Below are 11,891 nucleotides of genomic sequence, written 5' to 3'. Positions count from 1 at the left end.
TACTTGACTCGTACGAGTGATCTTCCACTAGCTATTAGAAGTCTTCCAAAGTTGGCTTGCTTTTCAAATGCTATTAAGAAATATTTTTTTAAGACTCCAACAAAACTTTTTAATTTAGGGAATCGGAGGGAAAACATTATACATTGTCAACTAAGAAATAATGCTAGCAGTTTAAATGCTGACTTATTTTGTGATTTTATTCGAGAAAATTCTGTTTGTGATTATCGTGGTTTTCATACTGAAAATGCAAATCATTTTTTCTTTGAGTGCCCAAAATATAATGATGAAAGAAATTGTTTCTTTCATCAAATATCTATGTTAAATCTCCAAAAACCAATTACCTTAGATCTATTACTGTATGGAGATAATGATGTTTCATATGATGAAAATGTTAAATTGTTCAAGCTTGTACATGAATACATTAAAAAATCCAGAAGATTTGTGTAAAGAAAATAATGTAATTAACACATATACTGAAAATGTAAACAAAATTATGCATATACCTATATTTATATATATATGCTGTAACCTTATTGACAAAACTTGATAATTCTGTTCTACTTTTGTTATAACCGGTTTTGTCAATTTTATCTTTTTTTTCCCCTCTTTTTTTCTTTTGTTCACTTTGCTACACAAAAAAATCATGTATTCTTAATTGTATCATTTAACTCCACAATTCTTGTATTTTATACATATGACTACCTTGTACCTAGTGGAGAAGGCTTAAATAGGCTTTGCCTGCTGCCCAATCCTATTATGTAAATATTATTTTGCATAATAAAATATGTTCAAATCGAAGTATCGAGAGCGAGACTCTGGGGTAAGCGAGACTACTTCCGGATTTTGTTGCATTGTTGGTTTTAATTTTAGAGTGCCATTACTGTTTCCAGTTTAAAAGGATTAGAAGAAGCCATTTGAGTGAGTACAAGCTTATCTTTTAAAAACCTTAATATGTTTTACGGTGCGACCGTTGGGGCGAGCACAGCATGTGATCAAAAAATGAATTATGATAAATCAATAAAATAAAATTAACAACGTGAAATTTGAATGCCAAAAAATAAAACATACCTATTTTTTAGTAAATTTTCATTATATATAGTTTATAAGATTTGTTATAATTTATTTATTTATATGTAGAACAATAGTTTAATCTCAGATACAATGTCGTTAAATAATAAAGATTTTAATATATAAATATTCATTGCACTGCATCTCCTCTTTTAAAGTGATTGTGATTATGATTGATTGATTGATTTCCCCCTTTTTTTTTTGCAGTAGACATTTTTTCTTAAACTTACATATAAAACTTGACTCATCATAGAGCTCCCCCCATGCTAAATTTTTTTTTCATTTTTGTCAATTTATACATAGAAAATCGACTTACCATGGATTTGCCCCTCCACTTTAAAAAAAATAATTAATGTTTAATTTTATTTTTAATTTACGCTTAAAAATATTTGCTTATCATGTTAAAAGAACATGGTGTTGCCCCCCCCCCCCCCCCCCCCCCCCCGCATGTAATAAATTGAAGTGAAAATAAAGAAACCATTGAACTGCTAAAGAGCTGAAAGATTAGAATTTTCATGATTTATTTTTCTTTTTGCTTGCAAAGATTTTTTGGATGAGGCTGCCATCCACCCACCCACCCCCTTTAAAAAAAGGCGCTGCTACGCATAACGTTACATATCAGGAAATTACCGTAATTATAGTGAATAAAATATTTGTGAGCATTCATCCAAATTAGTGCAATTTACAACTGTTTCCTGTATCTGAAGAAATGTCCTTATTCGTCAGCTGTTCTTTATCTTAGCCTTTGCAAGATTTTGAGAGGATTTTGGTCATTTCAGCAGATTTACAATAACTTCAATTAGAGTAATTTCCCCTTATCTGTGCTTATTGTGACGTCAAAGCTGACGTTGGTTAAGTGTCGTCTTACTCTTTAAAACTCCCCTGAGAAATAAAAGTATGCGAAGTATACTGTTTTATTTACTTAAAAAGCATGATGTTCTTAAAATTACACATCTTATAAGCTTTTCAAAGGTTTTACTTTGATTCTCGGGAGAACGTGATGTTGGAACGTGAGGTTGGAAACCATTGGTACTATGAATTGTGGGTCAAAATTTACTGACTCCGAAAAAATATATCGGATCAATGTGTAAACGTTTGTGACGTCACACGATTATTTTTGATTGAAAGTGTACTGAGGTGAACTTTAGAGGTAACATTGACTGTATGTCGCTTACATCGTTATTGTTTTTACTGTCTAAATTTGTCTTGCTGATTCTCGTGAGAGTGTGAAGTGATAAAAATTGCCATGATTACAGGGAACTACTGGGACGATTAAAACGATGCATTACTGGTCCGATTTACTGACGCCAAAAAAATCCGTTGAATGAATGTGCAACTAGTCCGAATTTTCTATTCACACACGCCTTGCCGGTAGAGCTCGCTTCGCGCCGGCGCTGCGCGCCGGCGAGCTGCGCTCGCTATTACATGTAAATACGTCAATTCTAATGGAGTTGGAGAAAAACACATGATGTATAGTATAGTGGTTTAAATCAATAACGTCATTGAAAAGTATATTATATAACGTTACACCTTTATGACGTCATAGTATACTGACAGAGCAATTGCGATTATAGAGAAATAATTGCAGCTCCTCCGTATGGGCTTACAGTGGGAAACAACAATAGAAATGCAAATATATGTACGTGTACAACGTTTATTTGATATATAAAAGTATGAGTATGCTAATTAACGTCATGTATATGTACGTGTACAACGTATATTTGATATATCGATGCTACATTTCAATTGTGTCACGTTATCTTCAGTCACTAAGGACATCTTGTTTGTCTTGGATTCCTCCGAGAGCATTGGCGAGTTCGTCTTCTACGGACAAATCATTCCAGTGGTTGAAAATTTTGTCCGATTTCATACCTTGGAACTTGATCCTCTGAACACACAAGTTGGAATGATAGCATTTGGAGGCAGGCAACAGCGGTACATTCCAATGAATAACAACGCAACGAAGGACAAACTCATCAACGCTCTCGGGGTTAGCTCTCTCTCTCTCTCTCTCTCTCTCTCTCTCTCTCTCTCTCTCTCTCTCTCTCTCTCTCTCTCTCTAATATGTACACAATTATATGTGGTTAATGTAATCATATATATAATTCCATAATATGTAAACGGTGTGACCGTTCGACCGAGCGCAGATATAACACAGTGCAGTTTGATTTTTGTAGATCAAAATTTATTTGAACGCACTCAGTAAGATCCGCCTGGTTGCTTACTCAAATCATTAGCTAAAGTTTAAGTAAACGTCGCGTGCTCAGTCTACATAATATTATGACGTCATGTTTCAGACGTAAAACATGCACGTTTTGTCTTCGGAAATAGCCGAAGAGAGTAACGTTATTCCGAACTTTCTTAAAATTTCTTCTTACATTGTTTATCAATTTAATTCAAATAAATAACGCGGTAATAAAATCGAATACTTTATTCAGTATCTAAAAGTTCAGTTCTTGATGGTAATGTTTTTATTTTCCATCTGATAATTTGATAAGATATACATAGAACTAGTCGTGTTTCTTGATTGAAGCACTTTTGAAGCTTATCTGGTGTCCTCTTTTATTTCTTTTAATTCAAATTACCTATTATTGAAACACTAGAAAATTTTAATCGAGTTTAGGGGCAATAAACATCGATAAGTACCAGTCAATCAATGATCGAACTAACTTTTAAAAAACAAAATGGCTGCCAATATGGCGGCGCCCAGGGCTGGAAGAAAATTTTTTTGGCCTTAGTACCCCTGATTCAACTTTCATTTTTCACTGATTTTCTTATATATACGTGTTACTATTAATCCTCGCTTCGCGAGGCGGGCTTCGCCCACCTCTCGCTGCGCTCGGTATTATTTCTCCATTTTAAACATTTTAAACGCATTCTTTTTTTTCTCAGAGATTTTCACAGGAATGAAAAACAGATTTCTTATGGAGATTTATCTTTTTGGGAGTTGATTTTAATCAACTCTCCATGCAGTTACTCAGACAAACCGAAAGTGAAACAGTGTTTGGACCTCAGCACAAATCATTGCTGCTGACAAGACTTAGTTCTTGAAAATAATTGATAAATTCGATGTAATGTATGCTAAAGCATTGTTTTCCAAGGAAACATATTTAATATGTTTTACGGTGCGACCGTTGGGGCGAGCGCAGCATTTGATCAAATAATGAATTATGATAAATCAATAAAAATAAAAGTATCAACGTAACGTAAATGAATTTGAATGCAAAATAAAATATAAACATGCCTATTTGTTCTTGTAAATTTTCATTATTTATAAGATTGTTTAGTTATTTAAATAGAATTTATCTCAGTTTTTACAATGTTGTTGAATAATAACGATTTTAACACAATGTTTATTGCATTTTATTTCCTCTTTTCTTGCAGCATGCAGACATTTTTCTTAAACTTACATATAAAAAATTGACTTATCATATAGAGCCCCCCCCCCCCCCCCCGTTTAAAAAAAAAAAAATATATTATTTACGTATTAAAAAAAATAATTGCTGATCATATAATAAAATCGGTTTTGGACCCACCCCCCGGGAGGATGTAATAAATGTGAAAATAAAGATACCATTGAGCAGCTAAAGAGCTAAGGCCAAAAAAAAAAAATATTCCTGTTTCCTGTCACAAGACCAAAAAAATTACGATAGTTAGGTAGGAAAATAATTTTATTTTTAAAAAATATTTTATTTTCAAAAACTTCAAGGATGTGTTATAATGAGAAAAAAGTATGTTCACAGTGCACAGTATGTTAATGATGATTCAAAATTTCCAAAGGTCTTTGTATTATTAATGCATGTAATGTATAGAAAACATTTTAAAAATAAAAAATAAAAACTAATATTATTTGCAATATTTAATCTGCATGTGTATGAATGTATTTATCCTTTTCTGGATAAATATTTCTGTTTTGTTTTAGCTTAATGTCAATATCAAATAAGTGTCTGTACTTTCATGTATTTGGGGTATTAGTCCAACCCTTTGACCCACTTACTACCATACGTTATTATGTAGAGGATCTGTTTAATTTTCAAGATAATATAGACAGCAGTTTTATGATAATTTTAACATTTATTGCAGTTATTAACTAATAACAGGTTATTAACTAACTGTTATATCAGGATTCAAAGTAATTAACATCGTTTTTGTAACTTCCAATGCACAATATGTTGTTGCATCACCCGTATTTATAACCCCTGAAAATAAGATAGGTGCAAGTTATACTATAACCACAAGGTTAATTTATGCAGTGAAAATGTCTGTATATTTGTTTACTATCATTATTTTGCCAGTGAGGTCAGTTTACACGATTGTGAATTTAGAAGACCGGGCACTTTCATTTCTCTTTCTGAGGAAATTCTGGCGAAGTTACCGATCACCATCATGATCACAAAAAAACTTTTAGGGTCGGAGGGTAAAAGATAGGGTCCGTCGGGCGACAGGAAACAGGAATAATTTTTTTTTTGGCCTAAATGCATACTTTGCACTCACCATTCCTCACCCGGATTAGAATTTCATTTTACTTGTAAATATTTTTTGAATGATGCTGCCGCGCCCCCTTTTAAAAAATGTTCCTGGAAATTACTTACTGTAAATATATAGTGAATAAAATAAATGTGAGCATTCATCCAAATGAGAGCAAGTTAATTACAACTGTTTCCTATTAAAAAAAAAAAAAGATGTCTCCATTCTTTAGCTTTGCAAGATTTTGAGAAGATTTTGGTATTTATATTCCAGCAGATTTACAATAACTACTTAGAGTAATTTCCCCCTATTGTGACGTCAAAGTTGACGTCGGTCAAGTGTCATCTGTCTCTTTGAAAAACCCGGGGAAAAAAACTAAGTGAAATATTCTGTTTTGTTTACTTAAAAAGCATGATATTCATGAAATTACACAATTTATCTGTTTCTCAAAAGTTTTACTTTGATTCTTGCGAGAAGGAATCAAGTCTAGTAAGATCGTCCGACATTGATAAATTGCATTGTGGGTCGAAATTTACTGACTCCGAAAAATTCTGTGGGATCAATGTGCAAGAAATCGATTGTGACGTCACTCGAAGGAACGACAACTCTGTTAGTCTTATGTAATGGAATTATTTTATTTACAATGCATGATGTACATAGTCTTTTATCTTGTTCTCGTGAGAGTGTGAAATGGGAAACTATATTTACAGGGAATTACTGGGACGATTAAAACAAGGCATTACTGGTCCGATTTACTGACGCCAAAAAAATCCGTTGAATGAATGTGCAACTAGTCCGAATTTTCTATTCACACACGCCTTGCCGGTAGAGCTCGCTGCGCCGGCGAGCTGCGCTCGCTATAAATACCTTGAAAATAGTCACATTTTAAATGGGACGAACTATTTAGATATTTTTTGTAGTCGTATGTATTCCTACGCCAGAGTTCAATATAGTCTCGTTCAATTCGACGCTCGGCTGTCTCTGTAAACCCTTGTCGGAGATTTACGGTGTCAGCCGAGCGTTTGGTTGAACGAGACTAGAGTTCAATATTGCTTTGATCCATACAATTTTCGAGAAATATTTCTATTACTGATACATAGTTTGATTGAATTAATTTTATCTTTAAATATTATTTAACATGATTCGTATGTGGGTTTCTTGACATTCTTGTCGAAAAAGTCCAAAAATTCATATTATAAAAATGTGCGTAATTCAAATTAGAAACTACATGTACTTGTCATGCAAAATAACATATCATTGATTTTTAAATAAATAAACATCTACAAAATCAACTCCCGTCAGTTCTTTAGTACTTTGATTTCCATTCGGAAGTCTTCTATTCATCGATAAGTGCCAGTCAATCAATGATTGAACTAACTTTTTAAAAACAAAATGGGGCCAATATTGCAGTGCCCATGAGCTGAAATTAATTTCAGCCCTTAATACAAAAATATTAGTACCCCTGATTCAACTCTCATTTTTCACTGATTTTCATGTACGTGTATACAGTAAAACTCGCTTATAGCTATATCCTAGGGACCAATGGAATTACTTCGTTATATCCATTAATTCGTTATATCCGTATAACGAAGTCCTAATTACATTTGTATAATGTCTATAGCGAATTCACTATATATAAGTTTTCTTTTACCAGATTATAATTTTTGCTAATTGAGGCCTAAAATAAAAATTCATTACTTCGATACCTTTAATAATCGGATTGTGAATTGAAAAAAATTATATGAAAGTAAATTCATTCAAACTATTTTATTAATTGGTAATGCAAAGTATTTTAAACTGAAAAGAAATTTGTTATAAATCTAGGCGCTGAATTTCTTTATTATTTACCTCTAGGGACTCGGAATCAGTTTTCTCTATCCGTAAATTCGTTGTATTCAAAATGGTTATAACTGTAAAGTTTTGCAAACATTAATGTTAAGAATTTTATCGTGGATTAAAAAAAACTTCGCTGTATCCAAAAAATCACTATATCCATGTTCGTACTAAACGAGTTTTACTGTATACATATTACGGTACCATTAATCCTCACTTGGCGAGGTGGGCAAATTTCACTGTATTTTAATAAAAAAATATGATATTTTCCACCTCAATGATGTTATATGGATGCATGGGGCATGGATGGGCCCCTTTCTAATAGCTGTTGACAACCCATGCATTCATAAAATCTGCCGAACCCACTGGCATTGATCCTGATGTCCGGAAAACGGAAGACGAATTGTGCTAAGGTGTCAGAACTTCTTAAATAATAAATTATTATGAAAAGGTAGATTGTTGGCAATGGCATATTATAATTCATGTTGGTCTGTTTTTCAGGTAGTCTCAGTTCTTTTGGACCACATGGCAAGACAACCCAGCGTAGTTGTTGATTTTGAGGCGGGTCTCTGGAAAGCCATACGAGAGACAATAAGTAAGAGTTATTCGATTGTCATAAAATAAAGAACTTTGGAAAATGAAGTCCACTTCTGAATTAATTCTGATTTTGTTGTGGTAACACCAGAGACAAACTTTTCGGTCATCCGATGTAAAATTATCTGTATCTACGGAATTAAGACGTTTGTTTTTTTGTTCTTTGATGCAGTTTTTAAATCAGTTATTACTATAAACATGCTTACAACAAAATATACATTACACATGAAAAACTTTGATCTCTTTTATATCCCAAAGTCAGACAATTTTAGAAATCGACCCTTATATAGGTATTTAGAAATGATAGTTTTTTTTGTTTTTTTTTAATATTGATTTAAACGTCATTAAAATAGTCAATTAAAAAAAATTAATTCATTTAAATTAAAAAAAAAATAAATCGACAGGGGACAGATTGACCAAAGCATTGGGACGGACCGACCAAAATAATGTTAACATTATACAAGGGGGTGGTTTGACCAAAGTTGGGGATGGTTAGACTAAAACTAAAACTAAAATTTTACGATGGGAGGGTTTGACCAAATTTTGGGGATGGATTAGCCAGAATATAGGGGACGGATTGACTGGCAGGGTTTGATTTGGGGACAAATGGACTGGATTTCAGGGATTTTGAATCTCTAATGGTCGTATAGCATGATATAGTGGGTAGAGGTTCTTACTGCAGAGTGGGCCAAAATAGTCATATACTGTTAATGTACCGGTATATAATGTTTAAAAAATTATAGTCACAGAATAGAAACTGACTGCATATGTAGAAAAAACATTAAGCTGTCGTCTTTAATTATATTTCATGTCACCTACATGTAAGGCAAGGGTTATGGCTTGGGGGATGTACATTTGTCTTATTATTAGGCTAGCTCACCTGAGCTGAAAGCTCGTGAGCTATTCTAATCACATTTTGTCTATCGTCTGTCTGTCTATCTGTCTCTCCGTCTGTAAACTTTTTACATTTTGAACTTCTTCTCTAAAACCGCTTGGCCAATTTCAACCAAGTTTGGTACAAAGCATCCTTATGGGGAGATGAATATAAATTGCAGAAATGAAAGACCAATCTTTATTCAAAGCGGAGAAAACCTGGAAACTGTAGAAAAAAAAGGGGGAGAACATAAAAAGGCATTGTGCCTGCTGTTCAATCAATTTCAATGTATTTATATACTTGAATAAAATACTTCTTAAATTAAAAAAAAGGGGGCATTTTAAAAAATCTTCTCAAGAACTAATGAGTCAAATTCAACGTAATTTAACATAAATAATCCTTATCGGAAGGAAAATATAAATTGCAAAAATTAAGGGCTAATCTGGTTCAAATTTGAGTAATTTATGAAAATAATAATAAGACAGAGAGAATGGGGGTCAATAAGTTTAACTTCGGGCTCGATATTTCATATATCGAAAACCAGTTTAGAGGACCAGTCTATGTTAGAAGCAGCCATCTTGAACAGAGATGAATTTGCTTGTTGTGCAAGAGTTTATGTGCGATGGGAATATTTGAAACATCTAAATATATTTGTTTTGTTTATGTGAAGAATTTGAGGTTAGATATTTCAATGCGTTGACATTTTAATTTGTGACAGTGGCTTTAGCTTGTTTTGATTTTCGTTTAGCATGTTTACTTTCTTTTTTAATTATTTTAACTTAAGAGGAACCATTGTCTTTATTTTAGAATTTAAAATTTTACATGTAACGTAAGACAGGTAAATCAGACAGCTGATTGTTTACATGTGCCTAAGCAAAATCTGATGCACTAACTACATATTATAAAATACTATTCATTATGTTGGTACATGTAATTTGGTACAATCTCTACGTAACTGTTGATTAATGCAACATGTTTTATTAAGATGCTCAGCAAGTTCAATCTAAACAGAGATTATTCTCGCTGCTAGAAATATATAAGCATATATATATGATGAAAAATGAATTGTGTTTTTAGCTCACCTGAGCCAAAGGCTCAAGTGAGCTTTTCTGATCACAATTTGTCCGTTGTCTGTCGTTGTCGGCGTAGTCGTCGTCGTCGTAAACTTTTCACACTTTCATCTTCTCCTCAAGAACCACTGGGCAGATTTCAACCAAATTTGGCACAAAGCACCACTAGGTAAAGGGGATTCAAATTTGTTCAAATCAAGATAATTGTGGGAGATAAAAGGGGAGATAATTGAGAATTATTGAAAATTTGTTGGTATTTTTCAAAAATCTTCTTCTCAAAAACTATTCGGCCCGAAAAGCTTGTGTGGAGGCATCCTCAGGCAGTGTAAATTCAAGTTTGTTCAAATCATGGTCCACGGGGGAAGGGAGGGGCCACAAGAGGGGGATCAAGTTTTACATAGGAATATATAGAGAAAATCTTTTTAAATCTTCTTCTAAAAAACTATTAGGCCAAAAAAGCTCAAATTAAAATGGGAGAATCCTCAGATAGTGTAGATTCAAGTTTGTTCAAATATTGGTCCCCAGGGGTAGGGTGGTGCCACAATTGGGGGATCAAGTTTTACATAGGAATATAAAGAGAAAATCTTTAAAAATCTTCTTTTCAAAAACTATTTGGCCAGAAAAGCTCAAATTATAATGGAAGCATTTTCAGATAGTGTAGATTCAAGTTTGTTCAAATCATAGTCCCTGTGGTTAAGGTGGTGCCACAATTGGGGGATCAAGTTTTACATAGGAATATATAGAGAAAATCTTCTTCTCAAAAACTATTTGGCCAGAAATGCTCAAATTTGAGTGGAAGCATCCTCAGATAGTGTAGATTCAAGTTTGTTCAAATAATGGTCCCCAGGGGTAGGGTGGGGCCACAATTGGGGGATAAATTTTTATACAGGAATATATAGAGAAAATCTTTTGGTCAGAAAAGCTCAAATTAAAATGAAAGCATCCTCAGGTAGTGTAGATTCAAGTTTGTTCAAATCATAGTCCCTGTGGGTAAGGTGGGGCCACAACGGGGGGATCAAGTGTTACATAGGAATATATAGAGAAATCTTTAAAAATCTTCTTCTCAAAAACTATTAGGCCAGGAATGCTCAAATTTGAGTGGAAGTTGTAGGGGGGGGGGGAAGGGGTCTAAAATAAAGGGAACTGGAAGTTAACCGTGAACACCAACTGAAAATTTAGTTATTTATATTGCATATGATTTTATTTTCAGTAAAATGGTATTCCATAAAGGTAAATATGTCAAAGATTAAGTATATGCAAAAATAAGTGTAGAATTCGGATATTCATTTTCGGTGAATCTACCGAGGGGCCATATGGCACAATATCCTTTGAACGCCCATATAAAGCCAGTGTTGCTCAGGTGAGTGATGTGGCCCATTGGGCATCTTGTTTTATTCTGCTCTGGAATTTCAATGAAAAAAAAAATTAAATTCACATTATCTAGAAAAGAATGAAGCTGTCTATCAAAGTTAAGATATGTGTAAGCATTACTGTAGATTACTGTAAACCAACTTTTATTTGCGTGCGAGAAATTTTTGCGAAAATTTCTCGTCGCGAACCAATCCTTTGATTATAGTTTTTATAACAATACAGGTCTGGATAAGGCTTGGTCGCGAACATAAGTCGTCGCGAACCAATTTATCGGCAGTTGATGGCAAAGTAAAGTTGCCACGAACAAAAATTGGTGTACAGTAATGGGTTTTTTCTCTGTGTCGTAGTTGTTATCTAAAAAGTTTATATTTTGCATATTTAGATGTATATATGGCGCGCAATGCCAATCAAGCGTGTATGAGAGATGAATGAGTGGATGAATGAGTTTTAGTTAGTCACGTGAAGATTTTGTTTACAGGCGTATCTTTAAGGAGTCTCGGGGGAGAATGTTTCAAACATACGATTTCCTTTAATTTTTTTGCAGTGAAATGCCAACTTATGAGAAAACTATATGCAAAATATAAAGTAAATTGATCGGATAGTTTATCTGTTTG

General features: G+C 33.4%; 1 protein-coding gene across 1 annotated transcript in view; it reads left to right on the top strand.

Annotated features, from left to right (window-relative positions):
* Positions 1 to 836: 836 nt before the first annotated feature.
* Positions 837 to 11,891, top strand: part of LOC128173088 (zinc finger protein 836-like) — a 19,368-nt gene continuing 8,313 nt past the window's right edge. Inside the window, exons 1-2 of the mRNA XM_052838812.1 lie at positions 837 to 918; positions 7,870 to 7,963. Of these exons, the coding sequence (XP_052694772.1) occupies positions 7,894 to 7,963 (70 nt within the window). The 5' untranslated portion in view covers positions 837 to 918; positions 7,870 to 7,893. The remainder of the gene's footprint in view (positions 919 to 7,869; positions 7,964 to 11,891) is intronic.

This window comes from Crassostrea angulata, chromosome 2 (genome assembly GCF_025612915.1).
Source record: "Crassostrea angulata isolate pt1a10 chromosome 2, ASM2561291v2, whole genome shotgun sequence".
Taxonomy (NCBI): Eukaryota; Metazoa; Mollusca; class Bivalvia; order Ostreida; family Ostreidae; genus Magallana; species Magallana angulata.
This window is presented reverse-complemented; position numbering and strand designations above follow the sequence as displayed.